We start from the raw sequence: 24342 nt of genomic DNA, 5'->3' as shown, positions 1-24342 counted from the left end.
GCACCAACAAGCCACTACTTTGGACAACAGCTCATAACATCTGTGAAGAAATTCTTCAGCTTCTGTTCATCATCCACCAACACGTAAAACACACATAAAAGACTGGTAACACATAAAAGCTTTAGACTAAAATTTCATCCATTTATTCTGTTTGTGGTCTGGGTTTTTACCAGACTAAAGTCATTTAAAGCAGCTCCACCCTTGTCTAAACGAGCACCACATCAAACAGCATCTTGTGGTGTGGTCAGAGGAGCACGGACAGATGCTCCGGAGGCCTGCAGCGTCCTGTGGGCTGTAAGGAAATGCATGGCCTTCTTAAAGCCCCCCTCCGATGAAAATCATGTTTTTTGAATTTTTAACGTGTATTTGTGGCATTTGATCAAGAATCAAAGGGGTGTGTGTGTGTCAGCCACGCCCCCTCAGAGGAGAGTTTGGAAACTGAGGCTTCAGATCAACAGGAAAATTTGCTTTTTAAGACATTTAGGTTGTGGGATTTCAGTAAAAAACTTAATAAATCATAATTCAAACACTACTGGGAACGCTTTTTTTAAATAAAAAAACTTGTCATGGGGTCTATAGGGCTCTGAATTGATAAATTAAAGGTAAATGTCAGCATGTAAAACTCTATGTGTATTTGAGATGAATCACGGCTTTGAGACTATGACATAAACATTCTAATGTCAGCCTTTCCCAGACGTGCATACAATGCCACCCACCCTGAATACAGAAGAGATAAACAATAGATCAGCAGACAGAAAGGCCTGTTACTCCTCTGTACTTCCTGAACAACAATACAGTTCTCCGGCGTGACCACACCCCTCGAGGCTTTCAGCCGACAGCAGAGGGAACTACAGCCTTTACTTCCCTTGTCGTAGCAGCTTCCTGTTAAAGGGTTCTGGAAAATAGACACTTCCTGTCTGAGGCTGTAAGACAGAACGATGTAGAAAAGAAGGCAGAAACCTTAAAGAGGAATCTGAACTTGAGCATCAAGCTGAAGTTCAAGTTGTTTAGATTTTGATCGAAGCATAAATACTAAGATTAATAAACTAAAATAAGTGACCTCAAAAGTACAATATATATGTAAAACTTTTACAAATTGCGTAAGTGAAAATGTCAAAATGCTGATCAAAATGAACATAATAAGTCATATTGTTATTATCAAAAAAGACCAGAAGAAAAAATGAGCGGACGGTTTAAATGTGTGATTTTACTGAGTAATTTAAAGGTTTGAAGTAACAAAACAATCAGCAACAATAAACTAGATCGTCTGAAAGCAAGTGCACGCACATCTAACCATCTCCCAACCACAGCTACCAGACGCGCTTAAAAAACACCCACCACACATTTTTCTTGAATTAAATAAAGTATATATGATGAAATAGAGGATGACTGTCATGAAAAAAATGAAACAAGCTTCCAAACAGAATGGTCTTGTAACAGGTAACTCCATAAAAGAGGATCAACCAGTTTAACCAGTTCTAAAAAAGGAATCATTGAGAGCTGGAGACTCGTTCTGCAGGTGCAAACTTTTTTGTCAAAACACGTTCACCCGTAAAAACTATTCCTCCTGACGATAAGACCAACTAAATATGGAGGAAATACGTTGGGTAACAGCAGAAAAGGAGCAAAGGAAGGATTTTTACCAAAGCATGATGGTATTTTTCAGGATTGATCCAAACAAACGGCAAGGTAACAGGTCAGAATCTAGCAGCTTGTGTTATGAAATTCCCAAAATGTGCCAGGAAACTCTCCACTTGTGCATGTTTATGTGTGGACACGTCAAACCAGTCTGATTGAGTTTATTTTACTAGGAGAAAAAAAGCAAATACGACTTGTTGACAAAGTAAACTGGATGTTTTTCTTGAATTACAACTCATTTTGCAAAAAGTCGAAAAACAAAAAAAATATATTTCTGCAACCTATCAACCTCTCAAGATAACTTTAAGAGAAAGACAACCAAGACAAAAATGCACAAAACAATTGTGTTCAAGAACTATTTCGAAACTTGAAGTAAAACACTTGATTATAGTTTACTAGACCAGAAGAAATTTCAAGGTTTTTTTACTAGGAAGGATGATTGCATGACTGCTTCCTAAAGCAATCCAGTCTAAAACTTGCCCTCTGACAGGGTCAGAAACGTCCGGCCCGTCTCTCTGTCTGCGCCTGCGACCACAAAGATGGACCGGCCTGACAAATATACTCTGCTTTCTAAGCGTGAGCAGCAGTGGCAGCAAGTCTGCCAAAGGGACCAAAACTGTGCTGATGGAGGGGGAAAAATATCTCTCCGTCAGCTCCCCTTTCATTCCTCAATGAGCCGTCCGGAGGGAGCTCCCACACCGAGCCGTCCACTCTCTACTTCTTCTGAAAGCAGCATCAGTTCTGTGAATGAAACGGACGGGCTTCCAGTCTGGAGACGTGGCCGTGAAGACCTTCTGCTAAACTGTGCTGCTAATTTGAATTCTGCAGTGTTTGAATGTTTCTAAAAAACTTTACAGATTATAGAGATTTGTTCTCCGCACAAAGCCTATCAGATTAACAGTCTATTACCATGAAATAAAACTGGCAGAGATTTACTGCAGGATCCAGAAAAAAAGTTGTGTTCCCCACAGGAACGATGTTCGCAAACAATGATTCTAAACACTGAGATTTCATCTTACTTTAGATCTGAAAACAAGCAGTGAGACTTTATCAAAGTTCTGCATCAAAGTGAAATACAACATGCCGGAGATGAAAGTGCTGTGCTACAAAAGACGTGATAGTTACGGCTTTACATCCACAAAACAACCAGTTTATTTATCAAGCAGCTCAGCCTGAAAGCAAAAACTGTTGCAAAATTAGATAAACAAAGGAATTCTGGGATATCAACGGAGGGTTACAGTACTTTTTTCTTATAAGCTCCTGTTACGCTGCAGAAAATATGTCTTAAAAAGCTTTTTGATTTTTGCTAAAAATGGCATAATCATAATTAAAAGACCACTGGGAAGGATTTTATTATAGGATTGGGACTTCAATATTTTTAAAACTAGTCTCAAACATTGGTTGAAGAAAACCAGTCGTGTAAACATTAATTTTTAACCTTCTACTACTGTACTGTCATGTGATGTGCTTTTATTGTGATCCTATGGCCTGATTTTGAAACTTTCAGTATTGCAGCGTCTTGTTGCTTTTCTTGATGTCTAATATCTTATCCAGAATTATTACATCCTTGTTTCATCCTGTAACTAGCATTGTTGCTTTAGTTCTGATTATTTACATTTATCGCTGTCGGGATTATGTGTAGTGTCCGTATCCAATAAATAGATACAAAATAATAGAAGTAGCTAAATATATTTTAAATCTTAAATGTTACTGCTTTACCAATGTATATTTTGAAAACAGAAAAAAAAATCTTGCCTAAAAGGACAAAAAAAAAGAGAGAAATTTGAATCTTAGGACAGAATCCCACGTGGGGACTTTATATTTTCCAAAATTTGATTTGAAAACATGGAACTAAAATAAATGATTTTTCTTATCTATTACTTTGCTGTCCCTATGACTGGGATGAAGATGGGACGTTTCTAAGACTTTCCCAGCTGAAGTGAACTTTGCAAGGTTAGCGTTTTCGAGTCACAACAGTTGATAAATGTGTCCATGTCAGTGTTTTTAAGGATGTTTATCAAAACCCTCATAGCTTTGGCTAAAAAAATTCACCAAAGCACATAAAAATGGACAGAAGAGGAGGATGTGAAACTAAAGAAGATTAAAAATAGATGTAAAGCGAAGGCGTTTTGAGAAAGTTAAGTCACATGCTGCTGGTAAAGGCTATGACGACTTTTTGGATTTTTTAATGGTCTGTTTAGGCCGAGGGTGTCAAACTCAATCACACAAGGGGCCAAAATCCAGAACGCATTTTAGATTGCGGGCCGAACAGGATAAACATTTATTGAACACTCTAAAACTACATTAAAACTTTAGAACCATAACTTTTTAAATTAATTATGAACTAGATATAAAGCACTACTTGTGATAATGCTTGTGTAAATGCTGTGAGCTGAATTTGGCCGCTGAAGATGGCAGTGCTAATAGCTGAAAACGCTTAAGATGATAGCTAAAATCATTGAAGCCATTACCTGAAAATGCTGAAAATGATAGGCAGCTAAAATATTAGCCGAATTCCAAATTAGCCAACAAAAACTTAAAAAAAAATTAGCCATAGCAACTAGCATGTAGCTGAAAAAAATAGCTTAACTTCAAAATAGCTTAAAAAACTGAAAAAAAGCCTAAATTAGCCAAAACAGCTAACGTGTAAATATTGGCCAAACTCCAAATAGCCTTAAAAATTGAAAGGTTAGTGTTAATAGCTAAAGATGCTGAAATTGAAAAACCCTGAAGCTGATGTTAAATGTTAGCTAAATGCCAAATTAGCCTAAAAAACTACAAATACAAACTTAGGTTAGCCAAAACAGCTAGCATGTAACTGAAAAATAGCTAGACTTTAAAATAGCCCAAGAGCCAGAAAAAGCCTAAACTAGCCAAAACAGCTAGTGTGTAAATATTAGCCTAACTCCAAAACAGCCAAAAAAAGCCTAAATTAGCCTTAATAGTTAGCATGCCACTGAAATATTAGCTAAGCTCCAAAACTGCCTAAAAAACTTAGTAAATGCCTAAATAGTCCAAAAAGCTAGCAGAATGATAATTTTTAAAACTTTAAAATCATTACCTTTTAACATAAATATGAATAACAAAACGTCAGGAATATTATTCCAGAATAAATCAACTTAAACCTTATATAATATTAATTTTTTTACTCTCCATAAAAATATATTTTGACAAAATTATACAACTTAACAAGATAACATCGGGCCATTAATAACAATAAAATAAAATTATCTGGAGGGCTGGATAGAATTACCTGGAGGGCCGGATGCGGCCCCCGGGCTTTGTCTTTGATACATGTGGTTCAGGGAGTAAAAAAAAAATCTGTCAGGCTACATGAATGTGCACAGAACAGGTTAAGGTCAATAGAAGTAATATTTAAATGGCAAAATAAAAAAAAAAAAAAAAAAAAAAACTGAGGGGTGATTAACACAAGAAGACATTTAATTATCACCAGATCAGGGTTACAAATAAGAAACAATTAGATAGGATGTCAGTGAAATACAGATTTTATAGTTGATTTGTAATAATAAGTTGATGCCACAACAGCTCGAAAAGCCTGAACGTGAAGGTATATGAGGTCAGTTCATTAGAAGTTACAACAGAGACACACCTGCACAACCAACTGCAGTTGTCTAATGATAATGCAGCTCCTGTCTCGGATGCACTCAGGAACTCTGCATGATGTCAAATGAAGATATGTCTTCACTTATTTAATCAAATCTATTTTTTCCGTTGAGAATCACAGAGACAGTTGCTTAGTCTAATGAGATAGCGGGTTTCAAGTTTCAGTTTTTTTGATCCTGTCAGCAACTCAGAGAACAAGTTAGTGCAGGTATGCAGTTTTTCAGAGGAGAACGCATGGACTCGACTCAACTGAAACTGGAAAAAAAATAACTATCAAGGCTTGGACCAGCATACAGATGGTGTTTGTTCAAAAACAGGAAGAGAGTGAAAGCCGCTGCATTCTCGCAGCACTTAAAAATGCTCAAGACAAGAAGTTTACAACTTCCTCTGCACTTGTTTGCGTGTCTTTTTTGTTGCACAACGGCTTGACTCTTTTACAGACACAAAAGCTGATCCATTTGAGCAGATGTGAAGTCAGACAACTTAATTGTATAGCAATAGCGGATGTAAAAGTAATTACACACGTCTGAGTCTTACCTCTAGTACTGGTCCAGCTCCAAGAATGGTCCTCTCAACTCCGCTGGCGTAGCCCTTTTGGCTAAGCGCGGTCAAACAGTGGATCAAAAAATTGGTGCTCTGGGTTTTGCCCGAGCCACTCTCCCCAGAGATGACGATACACTGGTTGACTTTCTTCCTGAGCATTGCATAGTAAGCCACATCTGCGATGGCAAAAATATGAGGCTCCAGTTTGCCCAGCTGGTGGTTCTCGTACATCTTCACGTATTTTGGGTTGTAGATGGGTAGGAACTTGAAGGGGTTGATGGCGATGAGAATGCTGCCTGCGTATGTGTAGATCTCTTTCTTGTAAAAGCGTGAGCGCAGATTGTTTAATATGCCGTCCTCATTGAGGACGGGGAGGTTGCAGAGATCTGCAAAATCATCCTGAGGTGGTGGAAGAAAGCCCCTGTCGGCAAGCCGCTGTACCTCCTGGTCCTTAGTCAAAGGTGGGAGGTGTACGTAATGGATGGAGCCGTCGTTATTCCTCTCCTGACATAAAGAACAGAAATTAAAAAAAGTTGCAGTGGTTTGGTAAAGTGACAAAGACAAGTATAAGCTTGAATTTAAAATGAAACCTAAAAAGTGACAACATAACGTTAAAATATTTGGTGAAATATTATAATTACCTGAAGTAGGAAGTAAAAGCCAAAGCTCTGAGGGTGTTTTTCCTGGGCTTTCCGAGGCCACAACAGAAACCTCTGTACAGGCTGGTCTCCGGCCTCCAGCACCCACTCTTCTCCACCGCATTCCTTCACCTCTGCCAGCACGTACAGACGGCTGGGGTCCAGCCCCAGTTTTGCTGCAGCTTCAGCGATCACGGAGGCTGCTGTTGCATCCTTCTGCACCCTGAGCAGGAAAACCACAAAACAAAATATCTTCATCAGTAGAGAATCAGATTGTTTGACTCAACTTGACAATACTGTCAATCATATATGTCGATAAGCAGCAGCTGCATGATATGATATGACCTAACTTGGTAGTCATCTCACTGTGATGACATAATAAGGCTGCTTAAAATAATAGTGTTTAAATCCATTACTTATCAGGATCTGTTAACATGACAGCTGTAAGTGTAATGCTTTGTTTTTATCATCAGTTTAATAAAATGTTATCATAAAGCAGGGGTGTCAAACTCAATCACACATGGGGCCAAAATCCAAAACACACCTTAGGTCAAACGGTTTTTTAGGTTTTTTAGTATAATTACGAACTATATATATAGCATTACCTGCAATAGTGATGATGTGAATGCTGTAAGCTGAATTTGACCGCTGAAGATGCTGATATTGATAGCTAAAAACGGTGAAGCTAATAACCAGCTAAAATGTTAGCTAAAATGCTAAATTAGCCTAAAAAAAAAAAAAATTAGGTTAGCCAAAACGGCTAGTATTTAGCTGAAAAAAAAAATTAAAATAGTCCAAAAACATGAAAAAAAGCCTAAACTAGCCAAAACAGCATGTGTGCAAATATTAGCCTAACTCCAAAACAAAAAAAGACTAAATTTGCCAAAACAAATACCGCTGAAATATTAGCTAAACTCCAAAATAGTCTCAAAAACAAAAAAAGCCTAAATTAGCCAAATTAGCTAGCATGTAGTGAAAATACTAGCTAAACTCCAAAATAGCTAGTGCTAGATAACGTCAGGCCATTAATAACAATAAAATAAAAGGATCTGGAGGGCCGGATATAATGACCAGGAGGGCCGGATCCGGCCCCCAGGTCTTGACTTTAAGACAAGGCTTTTTTTTAAATTTATTTATTTTTCTTCATATTAAGATAGATTTAATAAGTTTACGCTGAGTAAAAGTGTGCGCTGTGTGGGATATACTTTTCTAACAATACTCCTCTATCTTCAGCACATAGAAATAGTATAAAAGGAATATAACTCTTGTTAAATGGATGCTTTTCTTGGAGTTTTGTGTAACATCTCGCTCTCACTCACTTCAGATCGCAGCATGCGGAGGACTGCCCAGCCAGCCGTGGATAGATCTGAAGCAGGTACGTGCGGCCATCGTCGTCTTTAGGGCCTCCTGCGCCGACTAGCCCGCCTCCCCCTCCACCTCCATTTGTTGCCATGGTGGCAGCGCCATCTATGACACTCATCCTGAGCCAGGGGGAGTGGCCTCAGCATGCCGCACAGCCACCGCCTGTCTCACCACGCGGCACCTAAATATGAAGAAAAAAAAAAGATCAGTTACAATAATTTCCTGTTTATGAAAGCATGTTGATGACTGTGCAAGTTTCAGATCCAAAGATAAACAAGATATTGCATCATTTCTGCTATGCAATTTTTAGAAAGCCTTATTTGCCATCTTGTTAATAAGTTAATATTTTTATTTTTATATGAAGTCTGTGTTTATCAGGAAAATTATAGAAAACCAGAACATTACATTCTCATAAAATTACCTCCACATAAATCAGATTTAAGTTTACAAATACAAAATGTGGAAAAACATAACATTCCCTCTCTTAATAAGAGATAGAATTAAGAAGGTTAAAATTCAAATCTGACAAAGTAGATACAAGTAATTAAAATAAATGTGTTTTTGATTTAGAAATATTTTGCTTTGACCTGTAAAAAATAAACACAAATAAGATACAAATACAAAAAAAAGACACGATAAATTATTGTGATGTAATTAATTTAAAAAAAAGTTAAATTGAAAGGACAACTGTATGCTTAAAAAGCTTTTTTGCAATCACATAAAAAGGGTTTAGCTGCTGAAACTTTACCAAATAGTTGCAGCTGGACAGAGTACACAACTATTTAACCTTTCTGCTCACTGATAACGGCTCGAATAGAACGGAGGGAGCACTATGGGTAAACTACAAATAGCATTCTGACTGCAAATCATTCACTTTCAAGCACAGTGTAGCAATGTGTAACCAGGTTTAGTCTCTCCGCACAAATATATATATTTTGGGGTAACCTTTAGGTTTTATCACAGTACACAGGTACTGTAAAAAAAAAAGGCAAGTGCATGATAATGTAAGCTCTGAACCTCTTCCTGTTTGCAATGGTGATGGACAGACTGACAGATGAGGTTAGACAGGAATCACCATGGACTATGATGTTTGCAGATGATATTGTGATTTGTAGTGAGAGCAGGGAACAGGTGGAGGTGGAGTTAGAGAGGTGGAGGTTTGCCCTGGAAAGGAGAGGAATGAAGGTTAGCCGCAGTAAGACAGAGTACATGTGTGTGAATGAGAGGAACCAGAGTGGAAGAGTGAGGTTACAGAGAGAAGAGATAAAGAAGGTGGAGGATTTAAGTGTCAAGGGTCAACAGTAGAGTCATTGAGAGTGTGGAGAAGAAGTGAAGAAGGGGGTGCAGGCAGGTTGGAATGGGAGAAGAAAAGTGTCAGGTGTGATAGTAGAGTTACAACTCAAATGAAAGGAAAAGTATTCAAAAATTTGGGGAGAGCAGCCATGTTGTTCGGCCTAGAGACAATGAGGAACTGACAGGAAGCAGAGCTGGAGGCAGCAGAGGTGAAGATGCTGAGGTTCTCTTTGGGAGTGACCAGGATGGACAACATCAGGAATAAGTCTATCAGAAGGACAGCACATGTTAGAGGTTCAAGTCAGAGAGGCCAGACTGAGAAGGTTCAGACATGTCTAGAGGAGAGACGGTGGTATTTGTAGAGACTGTGAATATATTGGTAGAAAGATGTTGAGTCTGGAGTAGAGCTGCCACGATTAGTCAACTAACTAAACTATCGTTTAGCTAATATTTTAGCTGCATGCTAACTGTTTTGACTAATTTAGGATTTTTTCTCCCCACCAGAACACTGGGGAGGCTTCTGTTCTATCACACCCACCAGACGGCTGTTTTACGTTTTAGAAAACAGATATTCTTTAACCAAATTTCTGTTTATCCCAAAAAAGCTGTGGTTTAAGTTCCAAAAGCAAACATGTATTTTTTCATCGAGTCAGTTAAACAAAAGTTGGATTTTATCAACTTAGAGAACAATGAGATTTGGTATTTAAAAAACAAAGTTCATTCAAATGTTTACAGCTTGTTTCCAGAAAAATAAAAACTTTGACTTTTAACTTTAAATATATTTTTTGACTATATTAGTAAGTTAAGTTGTTGCGCCAAAATGGCATGACAGCTTTACAGCCATGCACACAACCATTATCTAGTCATAACCAGTTAATTGGGAGTCACATGAAGCAGCCTGAAAAACTGGGTTAAGGAAAAATTGTCATTTTAATCCAGTTTATCTGTCATAAAGCCTCTATAGAACTCTGATTTAAAGCTTGAAAAGCTGGGAATGGTTCGGTGTAATGATGGGTCCTAAAAAATGACTGCATAAACTGCAAGTCCTTATGGGAAACATGGACCTGGTTGAAACTGCTGCCTGGAAGGCAAACTGCACTGCTTTGGTAAATGATCAGGGTGCCAGTCTTTAGATTTATGCATTCACTCTGTCATTAAATCTGAGTGTTTATTTACTCTAGAAAAATGAATGCCACACAGAAGGAGATGCTAAACATGAGGAATCACATGATTTCACACAGCTAAATTGTCAGATTAAACTGTAAGTAGCAATATTTCAAGATGTATTTACTAATTAAAATAAGATGATTTTAAATTTAAGAGGTCTTAAAAATATATGCTTGTGTGACCGTGAAAAAGATTGTCTCTTCCTCTATCATCATGTGATCTTGTGAAGTAACAATCTAAAAAAGATCACAAATACCAAGAAAATTCTGCGGAACTACAGAACTATAAACTCAAGTTTCAGTAATCTAATCCATCGGAAGTGACCCTATTATGCCTCTTGTATTCGTCATAATCCATGATAAATAAGAAACCCTTCTGCTTGAAGATGATGATTTTAGATTAACACTGTAAGACATTGAATAACACATGTAACAGCATATAATAGATTAATAAAGCTCAATTCTCAATGATCTAGGTCAAATTACAGAATCGGGAGGGGAAAAGAGCAGCTGGGGATTCAAAAGGTTGGGTCTTGCCAGGAAGGCTGACCGCAGCAAACATGCAAGTCTATAAAAATGCCAAGGCGTGCAGAACAGCAGCGACCAGAGGGAACTGCATCATCATTATCTTCCAACACGAACACAATCTGGTTTCTCCAAGCTACAACAGAGCAAATACAAAGCAAGACTTTCATTTAATTTTAAAAGAAGTAAAAAAAAATGTGAATAAAACAATGACAGACTGGGGAGTGACAGAAATAGAAAGGTAAACATCTTAAGTGAGATAGAAGGAAGAGGTCTTGGGGGACATTGAAAGACAGGCAGGGGCTTTGAGATAATAAAGCTTCCTCCCTGCAGAGGAGATCCTCTGTGACGGTGCCCGGCATTCCAGAGATAAGACCCTACGTCGTCTGGTTTGTGTTGGCTTAGCCTGGCACTTTAGCTGCTTACGGGGGGCTGATGGGGAGACAGCAGAGACAGCCCCAGCTGAGGGTTCAGTGTACCTGCTTCATGTAGGCGATGGGGGGGGGGATCAGCAACTAAATCGCTCTTAAAATCTGACATTCCTCATTAAAGACTGGATATTGCTTATCCCCTTTAAACACTTCTATTGTCAAAAAAGAAAACGGAATTTTGAGTATTTTTTTTTGCATTTAGGTGAAATTTTTGTTAAAAAATGTAAAACAAAAGAAGACATAAAGAACATAAAAATATCATTACATCTTACGCTTGTACTCTTTCTGCTGCTGAATTTTTCAATACACTTTTTATCCACAAATCATTTGGGGAAAAAAAATCCTTTTATGATTCATACAAAGTGTACAAAATGTTCAAACACATGACATATTATATCTGTATTAATTTAAGAGAGCAGCTGCTCTTTTGCTTATGCAATTCATAATAAATATTGCTGCTCTGACGGAGAGGAAATAAAAAGCTTTTATCATCATAAAGAAGCAATTACTTTTAACTTACACTGAAGCTGGCACTTAGACTAACGTTTGTATGGTATTAAGCTGCAAGCCTGTGGGGTTCCTTTACCTTTAAGTAAATACCTCCACCAGCAGCACAAGAATAATGAGGATAACTGATTTAATGTCCTCAGCCCCATTAAGTGTACAGTCAAAAGGAATACTTTGCCTTTATAAGGTAGGCTGTTTATGAAGTTCTGTGTGAGAGGCTCAAGTTTTATGTTCTTACTCTTTACTACATTTTTCTCCTAATGAACGTCCAAGTTCTTCATACAAGCTAATCCAAACCATATAAACAAAACCAATAAGTGCCGAGACACAACAGCTGACTTGAATATCCGGCCGTAGAAAGACCTGAGTCACATTAAACCTCAATAAAAGATCAAACAAAACAGTTTTGTTGTTTCAAAAATAAAATTTTACTACTTCCCTTTAGTTTACTAAAGAAAAAAATCTGAATGGAGGTAAAGTTACATTTCAGCCACAAAATGTAGTAGTTACATCTCATGAGAAGGGATACCACGAATAGTTGACTATTAAAATAGTCGATGACCAAGAATGCCTAAACTGAAGAACGAACAGTTAAAAATAAAAATCAGAGCTGTTGGGGTGGATGTGGGGAAATAAATGTCGACCATTCACATTCTGGAAGTGTCCGAATGTAGCAGGTTTTTGGAGGATGGTGGGTGATATAACATGCAAAGTGCTTGGATATACAATTCCTTTGGTACCAGAACTATTTTATCTACACATGCTTTCAGGAAACTCAATCCACCGAAGTGACAAATACTAAAAAATATGTCACTAGCCGCCAAAAAAACATTAACCAGGAATTGGGGCACCACGACGATCCCGTCAAAGGAGCAATGGTCATTAACAATCAACAACATCTACTCAACGGAAACAATATCACACAGATGGAAACTGCATGAGGCACAAATACACCGAAAGTGGAAAAAATGGACACGGTACAACAGATACATCTGTGAAGCACCTAGAACTGACCTTTATTTTGATTTTGGTTTGTGTTTTGGGTTTATATAACAAAAAATAATAAAAATAAAGTTATTAAAAAAATAAATAGTGGATGACCAATTTAATAGCCGATTAGTCGTTACTTTTATACTATATGGAGTCAGAGTGTTGTAAAGCTGAAAGTTATAATGGCATTCTGCTAGCTTTTTGGACCATTTAAGTATTTATTAAAGTTTTTTTTGGCGATTTTGGAGTTTAGCTAATATTTCAGCTACATGCTAGCTATTTTGGCTAATTTAGGATTTTTTAATCAGGTTTTTAGGCTAATTTGGAGTTTAGCTAATAATTTAGCTATATGCTAGCTACAGTATTTTGGCTAATTTAGGCTTTTTTCGTTTTTAAGCTATTTTGGAGTTCAGCTAAAGTTTCAGCTGCAAGCTAGCCGTTTGCAAGTTTGCAAGTTTGTTTCAGTTTTTTGGGCTAATATGGCATTTAGTTAATATTTTAACTGGTTATTAACGTCAGCGATTTCAGCTATCAACTTTAGGATTTTTTGGCATTAATTTCAGCATCTTCAGCTATCAGCACTCGCATCTTCAGCGGTCAAATTCAGCTTACAGCATTCACAGTAGCATTATCTCAGGTAATGCTATATGTCTAGTTTTTAGTTTGTTTAAAGCTAATGATGCTTAAGATGTGTGCTTTACATCCAGTTTGCACATGACCCGATTAGTCGACTAATTGGAAAAAATAATCAGTGATTAGTCAACTATTAAACTGATAGTTTGTGGCAGCACTTCTAATGAGTCAGGGTCTCCCAGCAGTGATGGAAACAATCCCTGACAGGTGTCATCATGTGCCAAGCTTTAAAAATCTCAAAAATGAAAATGTTGTGCATTTATGTTTCCAAACCAAATGACATTCATAAAGAAAATGTGAAGTAACAGGCCTCTCTTTTCCTTTCAGACTCAACATTTCATAACCTTGTTAGTCATTGAGTTTCCACCTGAATCACCTAATTGGTTCATGAATCTTGGCTCTTGCAAATCTCAAAAACTGTTGGAAAAAAGTAAATTTGTTTCAAATAGTATACTTTTTCAAAGTGGATGCCTTAAAAGAAAACATCTACCAGGAAAATCAACAATATGCACAACTTTTAGTATAGAAACCATTTTGTTCTAAAAGTGTATAAAAGCCTGGATGCACTTGCGTGTTTCCAAAGGTGCATTTGAGTGCATGGCTGCAGGGATGTAGGCCAACTTTTTTCTTTTCCACAGGGAAAATGGAGCTGTGACCACTAAGTATCCATCACCACTGGAACTGTCCTCCCATGAACTAATGGGGACCAACTCTATGCTAAAGTGGGCATATATTGTCCCCTGGGTATAATGAAACCAAAGCAGGGGAAGTGCAAAGTCAACCAGTGTTTGTGGTTTTTTTTGTATGCGTTATTCCCAATGGAGTTCAGTTTTAGATGCATTTCTAGAAAGATTGTCTGAACTGGTCAATGAAAATATGCAGACCTTTGCTTAAAGGGGACATTCATCACAACAAGAGATTTACTCATCCAACAGACAGCATGAGCTCAACTAGACAAACAGGGAGAACTGTGAAAAAGGTCAAATAAAAGGGGCACTCAAGGCTCGTCTCCTCCCCCTATGCCTTCTTGCCAGCTTGCAGGCTGGTCGGTCACACACAATAACACCAGAGCTGAGGAGCATCTGCTCCTTCAGTCTAAAGGAAGGCATAAAAGAGAGAAAAGCCACAGGGAACCAGCCTTTGACTTTGTGAAATATGCCGTCCGTTCAATACAGAGCCTGCGCTTCTGTCAAGCTATTTTCCCCTGACACAAGTACGCAGCCACAACAGCAACAACAAAAAGGGAAAGATGCTACGATAGAGGAGGACGTATTTGCTATTGTCTGTCCAAGTCAAAGAACAGATGATAAAGAATGAAGTGTGAATTCTCCCTCATAAGCTTACAAACCAAAGCTTAATGAAAAGACAGCAGCCTGGTCTAATAAATTATGAATATAATGTGGTCGCTGCATTGATCTGCCACTCCCAATATCATGTGTCTAACTCGTGTATTTAAAAACGGAGGCGGCTGTTGTTCATTATTCTTTCAATGAGTTATGTTTGAAAACATCTCTAAAATCAGAGTGCCAGAGTCAAGGCCCGGGGGCCGGGTTCGGCCCTCCAGATCATTTTATTTTATTATTATTAATGGCCCGATGTTATCTTGCGCTTATTTCTAACTTGTATAATTTTCACAAAAAGGTGTTTTTTTTGGATAGCAAAATATTAAAAATTGAATTAAGGTTTAAGTTGATTTATTCTGGAATAATTTTCCTGCATTTTTATTATTCATAGTTGTGTTAAAAAGTTATGGTTTTAAAGTTTTAAAGATTGGCATTCTGCTAGCTTTTTTGACTATTTTTTAGGCTATTTTGGAGTTTAGCTAATATTTAGTTCTTTAGGCTGTTTTAGAGTTTATCTTATATTTCAGCTACATGCTAGCTGTTTTGGCCAATTTAGGCTTTCTTCCATTTTTTAAGCTATTTTGAAGATTAGCTATTTTATTCAGCGGCATGCTAGCTGTTTTGGCTAACCTGATATTTTTTTTTAAGTTTTATTAGGCTACCTTGGCATTTATTTTAGCTGGCTATTAGCTTTAGTGTTTTCAACTTTCAGATATCAGCTTCAGCGTTTTTAGCCATCAATTTCAGCATCTTCAGCTACTAGCACTAGCATTTTCAGCTGCCAAATTCTGCTTACAGCCTTCACACTAGTATTATTGCAGGTAATGCTATACATCTAGTTCATAATTAAGTTGTTAAGTTACGGTTTTAAAGTTCTAAAAATGTAGTTATAGAGTGTTTAATACACCCCTGATCTAAAGCATCCTTGTACTGTCAGAATATTCGCTTTAGATTATTTCATTGACAATGTTGTGAACTCATACTTTAAATAGATTTTACAGTGGCTCAATGACCCAGGTCCAGTCACTCCCCCATAGTCTGGGCAACAGTCTGCTGCAGCTGTGTTTTAAATTACTTCTTTAAGTATGTTACTTTCCCTCCGTCTCATCTATTTTACAGAATCTCCCACCGTTCTACCTCACCAATTGACCCCCTACTGGCAACCCCCTTCAGCTCTCCATTTCTGTTTTAACGTAGACCAGATGAAGAGGAAGTGAAGGAGAGTGCCAAAGAACAAACTTGAGATAATACTGCTTTCCATAAAAGGGCAGAAAAAAAGAAAAATCACTCTCTGGTGTTTTTGATTTACATGATTGTGTTACTGTGGAACCTCATCTTTAAAGCAGAGGCCAAGCTCCAGTGAAAACCGTTACATTACAATACATTACAATACATTTTATCTGGTTTTGGCCAATCCAAAAAAGCACAGCACGGCTAATGGAATGCACAGCAACCAGTGAGGAGAAAGACATGTTTCCAATCAGTATCCTGAGCTAAATTCTACATTCAAAGCCATGTTTATACACCAAACCAGTGAGACCATAACACATCTGAGTTAATGCAACCCAGGAGCCAGCTCATTCAGATGCCATACTCTGTATGCGGTACGGGATTCCAGGATTACAGACCGCTCTTCGCCTCACACTGGACTCAAATAAATAAAAATAAAAGGTAAAACCAGAGCAGTTTGTTTTTTCAAACATGTGTTTGAGTGAAATAATTGAGAACAAATGTCCAATTTTGATTATAAATCCTGAGGAGACCAGATAAAAACCTGTGAGTTGAAGCTTTTAAACTTTTGTTGACTGAAAGAGAACACTTGTGACATTAAATGTCGATCAAAAACTGGCATAATTTTATAGTAATATTTGGTAAAACGCATGTAAAACAACAAAACTGTTACAGAAAACAGTTAGGCTGGTACTGTGCAGGTGTCCAGGTTTGATAAACCCCAATAATCATCAGCCAAAAATAGAATGTGCCATCTGGAGATGTGAAGCAGCTGCATGCAAAAATCAGAAACACAAGGAAAAAGGAAATTAGGGGAAGGAGGCAGACAGAGGGGATTATTATACAGGCTCGCTCATGTGGGCTACCCAGCACTAAAACACTTCCCAAACACATGACTCCATTGTAAGACCAAAATAGTTGCAGCAATGCACCCAAAAAACATGCCTGTTTAAAAATCCCTCTGCAGCTTTACATGACAAAGACACACTTTGGTGAGAGATTTATGCTTTGTAGTAATCAAATAATGCAATTTAATACAAAAGATAATAAAAATGTTGATCTATCTAAAAAATTTTCAGCCGTTTGTAATTAGTTTAAACTCAGGAAAATTGACAGCAAAACTAAAATATTGAACAAAGACATTGTAATTAGAGATATAATAATTGTTGGTTTAAAACCAAACTGTATGTCACCATTAATCCAAATAGTAGGGGAATTGAATCGTAAACATACCAGTATGTTTACACTCGGTGTCAAAGAATTTAGCTAAATTCAAGGATTTATTATTTATTGTTTTACTTATCTATTCTATATATCATTTAAAAATGATTTTTCAGAATTTCTTTTTTCTTTTGTCATATATTGAACTGAAACAAAACCGTGACCCAAAGATCAAAGTTAGATCTGAACTTAACACGTTGTGACCTTAAGCCAACAATGTTGTCATTTATTTATTGTAATGTCTTTTCTACTTAATCATCTATTATCTTTATTATTTTTTATACCATCAGAAAGTTGTACAATACATTTCATTACATATTACACTATGCATATATGTGACAAATAACATTTGAATTTGAATGGTGGAGAGAGTGAATCGCTGCTCCCCTCATTCGGTGTATTTCCTGAACAAAGGTACGTTCTGAACATTTACAGCAAATTGACAAACCAAAAAATGGAAGACAACGCTTTGATTTTAAGGGTAAACATTCTATTCCAAAATACAGCCACCTATATAGTGGTACCTTATCACGGGAGGTTCAATCTGTGGAGTAGTAAACTTTATTTTTTACAACCTTCTAGATGTCTTAAGGCCATAAAACCCCTCACTACACACTTAATAAACGTTTCTTAGATAGACAAACATTTTATCACAGCTCTATTGCTTAAATTTTCCAAGTTCAAACCTTTGTAAAAACATGAACCGTTTTGTTCTGCTTGCAACCAAAAAATGATTTAAATTTGGCAAACTGTACAACAGACAGAGGAGACTGATTGACATTAAACAACTGTCAATCAGGAGGCACAGAGTAATAGCTGTAACAGAAGAAGAAAATATGCAATAATGCCCTTTTTAAAAATCTGACAAAAAGAGGTACCACTGTACATCCTTAAAAATTAGTGACATAAATAACAAAAATTCAAATAAAAATAAACTATTTTATTTAAAAACCTAGAATTTAGTTTCTTTTCCGTCTTATTTTCTCGAGGATCATACATTGACTGTTTGCACCCCCTTTGAACAACCTGCACAAGGCATTGTGGATGATTTCTGCCAGATGTAAAGTAACTTACATGAAGTCATTCATCAGTGACCAGAGTCAGACTGAGTAGTAAAAATAGAGCAAAAGCAAACAGTACAGAGCACAGCTCGACTAACAGCAAGCGCAGTGCCAAGGTTTTCTGCTCCCACTTCGTGTCTTTCTCTTTAAGCCTTTGGCTTGTCTCTATTTTTCCATCTTTTTCCACTTCATTTTATGCACTTTTTTGTGCTTTGCCGTTTCTGTTCCCTGTGTCACTCTTCACAGCCTTTGAGGCATCTGGTGGTCAGACGAAGCTGCAGTCAGCGAATTTAAACACACAAGTTCCACAATCTGGATGTCTGTGTGGAGACTCGTTCATCCAGGTCGATTCCATCAAAGTAGTAGACACAAAAGCAGACAGCTTGACATTTCCCATCTTTCCCAAGAAGCTTTCTTTATTCTGACATTCAGAGTTATGAAATCAGATGAAATATTAAGATATTAAAGGCTACATCCAGAACATTTTGGAGAATTTACAATACACTTTGATATTTAACAAAACACTGGAACTGACTGAGGTAAAACAATAAAAAAGGTACACAACCAAAACAAAAAAAACCTTAAAAGCAACTTAGGTGAGAAAAAAATAATCTATGAAGCTTTGTGTGAAGCAAAAGTTGGTGGTCTTGTTCCTGTAACCTCAGGGGAAGACCATTTTGCATGACAGAAAGGAATTTCTTCAAAGCCTGTTAAATTAATTTTTAGTACTAAATTTACTTGTTTCAATTCAGTAACTTAAAAACGGAAAACAACAAATTAAACTAAATGTGTTTTCTGTTATCTGTTAAAAAGCATCTCAGTTTCACAGTCAATTAAACTTCTGCACTTCTTTTTATTGGCTTTCATGTCAAGTACGTTCAAATAGCTGGGAGGTTAACCACAGGTTTTTGTGTTTTTTTTTGCTTTATCAAAGTCTGTGTATGTACACAATTTTCTTCTTCTTTTGCTCTACGTCGGCATTGGAGCTGCGACGTCAACCCTACACAATTTTACTCATAAAATTAGGTTTATTGATTGCAGTCTTACGAATATAGATATTCGTTTTATGATTAGTTAGTAGCTAATGTGTTAAGTTCCACTGCAGCAATAGGATTCTATATAGAATACTGCTGCTATAAACGATTATTTTAAGTCGACTAATCATCGATTATTTATTTCAATTAGTCGACTAATTGGGTCATGTGCAAACTGGATGTAAAGCACACATCTTAACCATCATTAGCTTTAAACAACCTAAAAACTAGATATATAGCATTATCTGCAATAATGCTAATGTCAGTGCTGTAAGCTGAATTTGGCTGCTGAAGATAATAGTGCTGATAGCTGAAGATGCTGAAATTGATAGCTGAAATCGCTGAAGCTGATAGCCAGCTAAAATATTAGTTAAATGCAAAATTAGCCTCAAAAACTGAAAAAAGCGTAAGTTAGCCAGAAAAAGCTAGCTTGCAGGTGAAATATTAGCTAAACTCCAAAATAGCATAAAAACAAAAAAGCCTGAATTAGCAAAAACAGCTAGCATGTAGCTGAAATATTAGCTAAACTTCAAATTAGCCTAAAAAACTACAATAAATGCCAAAATAGTACAAAAAGCTAGCATAGTGCCATTATAGCTTTCAACTTTACTACACTCGGACTCCATATAATATAAAGTAATGACTAATCGACTATTAAATCAGTAGTCGATTATTTTAATAGTTGTTTAGTTGTCGATTAGTCGACTAATTGTGGCAGCCCTAATCTAGAACATGTTTTGTTGTGTTAAAGTAGGGATGCTGGTTAGTATACAACACAGGTAATAAGGAATAGAATCTGGTTTAAACAATGACACCTCAACAGACTCAGGTAACAAATACTTTATTGATTATTGGATTCATTTTCTATGATTAGGGCTGAATAAATACAAATATTGTTAAAGTATCAATAGCTAATACAGTTATTTTTTTCTAGCACTTGGCCGAAAGTCATCAACCCAGTTCAGTGGACATTAAAAAGCCAAAAAAATAGGTCATAGACTTAATTGATTTATTGAGTTGCTGTTGACAAAAGCAGCAAATTTGCTGAAAAGATTAGACCTAGAAAACAATGAATATTTCACAAGCTATTGTAGAACTACTTCTGTATCTGGTGCAACCATGTGCCTGCTGCAATTTTGCCTTAAATGAAGTGCAAAGGAAGCAGAACTAACTTGTCACCATGATGCATGACGGAACATTTCAAGGTTTAAAGAGGTCATATCACACTCTTAAAGGTTATTGTGTATATCGCTTTGGTATAGCTGAAGTTGTCTTTAATTGGTTTGCTTTTTAGAAAGGACCTACCATCTAAAAATGACAACATGAAAAGGAAAAAAAAAAAAAAAACACGATAATGGCCAATTCTATTGGGCATTTGCTTTATAAAAGTAATTGTAAGAGCATCTATTTGATATAAAGCTTTGTTTAAGCATTTTGAGGCAGCACAAGTACAACCTGTTGCTGCAATGGTATTGCCAGAGTAAAAGAAACCACACCCTCAAGGCAAAAAACACAGAACTCCAAAGGTCTGCGATTGATTCCAAAGCAGCACAGCAGATACATTTACAAATTTCACTGAGTAAATGCCAGGGGTGAGAAAATTAGAAATACTGTATAATTTCAGAAGTCAAAAAAAGTTTTTATATTTCTCTTTATTTTCAAATATAGCAAAACTTTTAATTTAGCAAACTGCCTCATGCAGGTATTACTTCATATAAATTACTATAAACTTTTGAAATACATTTAATGAAAATGAAAGCTGATTTCTTTATTACAGAAAGCCCTAAGTTGTAAATTGTTGGTTTACTCCTGAGTTAGCTTTAATACAATTTAAATGGTAACAGAATAAACTGAGCAATAGTAGCAGAATCTGTTAAAATCCAGGCTTCTTCCCCATTAAGGTGAATAGGTGCGTTAGGCAGAGCAAAGATAGCACAAGGAGGACGAACAAAGAGCATAGAAATTCACTGTAAGTAGGCCATTCCTCAATAGGCCCTCTACTTTATACCCTTTCATTACTGCTGGGTCTATTTACAAGGTCCACAAATTCACCTAACCACAGAGAAAGAACATTTTAGGAAAGAGTTACTAAGGAGTTGGGGCAATCAAAACACTTTTGCTCGACCCCTTTGCCTTTAACACAAGCTTAGAAATCTGCCATCGCCCACAAACATCTGGTTTTTCAGCGCAAGAGGAAAATGTTTAATCTGCGTTCAGATCTGCGCCAAACGACTTGCTTCTGCATTTGAGTCTAAATCTCTTAGAGAAAAAAAAAGTATTGCATCAAAGTAAATTTTCATAAACGGGTTCTTAAACTGTCAGGGGAAAACGTGGATGAAACAGAGACATTATTTGATTTTACATATTTGCCAAGAAGTTGGCAGATCACTCAAGTCTGTCTGTGTGGGCTAACATCAGATGTCAAATTACAAAATAAAAAGTTGGATGATGACTTTAGGACACAGTGCTTCTAAGAAATGTCTAAGTCTAAGTCTGTCTAAATCAGGGGTGTCAAACTCAATCACACAGGGGGCCAAAATCCAAAACACCCCTTAGGTCGCTGGCCAAACAGGATAAACATTTATTGAACACTCAATTTTTAATACTTTAAAACTGTAACTTTTTAACATAATTATGGACTACATATCTCACTGAAGCTGAAAAACCCTGAAGCTGATAGTCAGCTTAAATATTAGCTAAATGCTGAATTAGCCTAAAAAACTATATATATTAAAAAAAAAAACCTAGGTTAGCCGAAACAGCTAGCTTCTGCTGAAAAAGATAGCTAAGTTTTAGAATAGCCTAAAAATCAAACAAAGAAAAAAGCTTAAATGAGCCAAAACAGTTAGCATGTAGCTAAAACATTAGCTTAATGCCAAAACAGCCTAAAAAAACAAAACGAAAAAAAGCTTAAATTAGCCAAAACAACTGGCGTGTAAATATTGGCCTAACTCAAAAACAGCCTAAACAAATTTAACAAAAAAAATTCTCCATTACCCAAGACGGCTAGCATGTAGCTGAAATCTTAGCCAAACTCTAAAGCAGCCCAAAAAATCTTAGTAAATGCCAAAATGGTCCAGAAATTCTAGAAAATGCCAATTTTCTAAAAAAAAACTTTAAAATCGTAACTTTTTTAACATAAATATAATAATAAAAATGCTGGAATATTATTCCAGAATAAATCAACCCTTTTGCTCTCTTTGGGGTCCAGATGACCCCACTTTTAATTTAAAAAACCTAAGGAGAGCGGAAAGGTTAAACCTTAGATAACTTTCATATTTTACTCTCTGTAAAAATATATTTTGTCAAAATTATACAAGTTAGAAATGAGCGCAAGATAACATCGGGCCATTAATAACAATAAAATAAAATGATCTGGAGGGCCGGATCCAGCCCCTGGGTCTCGACTTTTACACATGTGGTCTAAGTGGTCCGGCACAGAATGCAAATAATGTTGAATGATACATCTTCATATCAGTATATTTCACAGGCTTGTAGCTCATAGTCGTAGTTTTCAGCTGCTTTGCTGATTATGACTCCAAGTGGTTTGAGGTAGAGCACAACTGACTTTTTTTAGCGTCTAAGTGACTAAAAACTAAGCGATTGTTATCTTGGTTGATAGGGCCTTCTGAGTTTTTGCAGCTTTTGTGGCTTTATTTGGTCTGTACCAAAAATAGACTTTGAAGTTACAATAGCTCAATCTTTTGCTTGAATAAAACAAACCCTGGAGCATTACTGTGACTGTACAACCAAGTAGAGCACAACCACAATCTGTGTCCACTGACAAATCCATACTGGTGTCCCATTTATCCTTTCTGACCTGCTTCTCTCCATCAACGCATATCTACTGAGCTTGTTGTAGTGATTAAAAGAGCAGTTTCAAGAGCTTTTGTGATGTCTTTCCTTATGCAAACCAGAGGTTAACATCGACTGGAGAGACAGACTTCAGTTTGTTCAGGAAGTGAAGTGTTAGATAACTGATCCATCCTCCAAGACCAATAGCAGTAGCTGAACTAAGAGGAAGCAGAGGAACACCTGCCCGAGCTGGTTATTCAGCAACAATGTGAGTAAATTGAGTAATAGCTGTTTCCTAAAGAAGGCACATAAATAGAATTGCAAGTCTCTGCATGTGTGACTGTACATGTTATGCCATTTGAAATGAGCCCACGCTACAGCCTGTAAAGGTTTACGGTTGAAAAAATATCAAGTGACTAGGAACACTATTTATAATGCTTTCTGTCTCCTTCACTTTCAAGAGAAACTTGAAATACAAAATTAAATCACGAGATCAAAAAAATATCCGAAATCTGTTGTGACCACAGGAGTAATAATGTATGAATAAAAAGCATTCATACATACCTCCACCATCCTTAATGAGCTTAACATACATTTCTGGATCTCACTGCTGCAAGTAGGAGAATGGGCAGGTCCTAGAAAACTCCCATGATGCCTCTGTCTAAAGATAGTTGACCTGGTGGATCTGCGAGGTTGGACCTCAAAGCCGAGGGACTGCAGGTCTTTAAATCATTCAACATGTAGCCTACATAGAAAAATTCACCGGCATAGAGACAATATATGCAGCTAAGGGACTCATTACAATTCACTGTGCTGCCGCAGCACAATGTAGTCCAAGCTGTTCCTCTGTCCTTGTTCTGTAAAATCTAAACCGGTAGACCATGAAAACAATACGACTGACAGGAACAGAACCAGCGTTTTCTCACCTCGTCTCTATACAACAATACAAACAGGTTCAGCGAGCCTCTCATATTCTGCTAACTTCAGACAATCAAATAGCCATGGTAGAATATATTAGCATCTGTTCCTGTTTTAAAACACTTTTGCGAAACATTTCTTAGTAGCTAAAAATTGAAATACTTAGCAACTCAATTAAGCTTCCACTGCTGTCAAAAAATCCCCTGAGAGACATTAGCATTTCTAAAATCACCCGTTTAAAAATACAATACAGAGGAAACTTGATTCCTTAACAGATCACTAAAAGCAAGTAAGTCCAAAAAAAGCTTCAGAAAACACGTCACTCCTCACACGGTTGAGGAAGTTTTTTTTTTTTTTTTTTTTTATTAGCATAAAAGTATTGAGCTAGTT

The 24342-nt window shown here is 36.8% G+C and overlaps 1 protein-coding gene across 7 annotated transcripts in view; it reads right to left on the bottom strand.

Annotated features, from left to right (window-relative positions):
• Positions 1-24342, bottom strand: part of LOC112150904 (unconventional myosin-IXb) — a 59720-nt gene that overhangs the window by 30160 nt on the left and 5218 nt on the right. For all 7 annotated transcript variants that reach the window (XM_024279440.2, XM_024279435.2, XM_024279438.2 and 4 more), the window contains exons 2-4: positions 7763-7986; positions 6447-6666; positions 5800-6309 (exon numbers count right to left, since the gene is read on the bottom strand). In XM_024279440.2, the coding sequence (XP_024135208.1) occupies positions 5800-6309; positions 6447-6666; positions 7763-7923 (891 nt within the window). In that variant the 5' untranslated portion in view covers positions 7924-7986. The remainder of the gene's footprint in view (positions 1-5799; positions 6310-6446; positions 6667-7762; positions 7987-24342) is intronic.

This window comes from Oryzias melastigma, linkage group LG4 (assembly GCF_002922805.2).
Source record: "Oryzias melastigma strain HK-1 linkage group LG4, ASM292280v2, whole genome shotgun sequence".
In the NCBI taxonomy this organism is placed as follows: Eukaryota; Metazoa; Chordata; class Actinopteri; order Beloniformes; family Adrianichthyidae; genus Oryzias; species Oryzias melastigma.
Note: the sequence above shows the minus strand (reverse complement) of the source record. Positions and strands in the feature narration are given on the sequence as shown.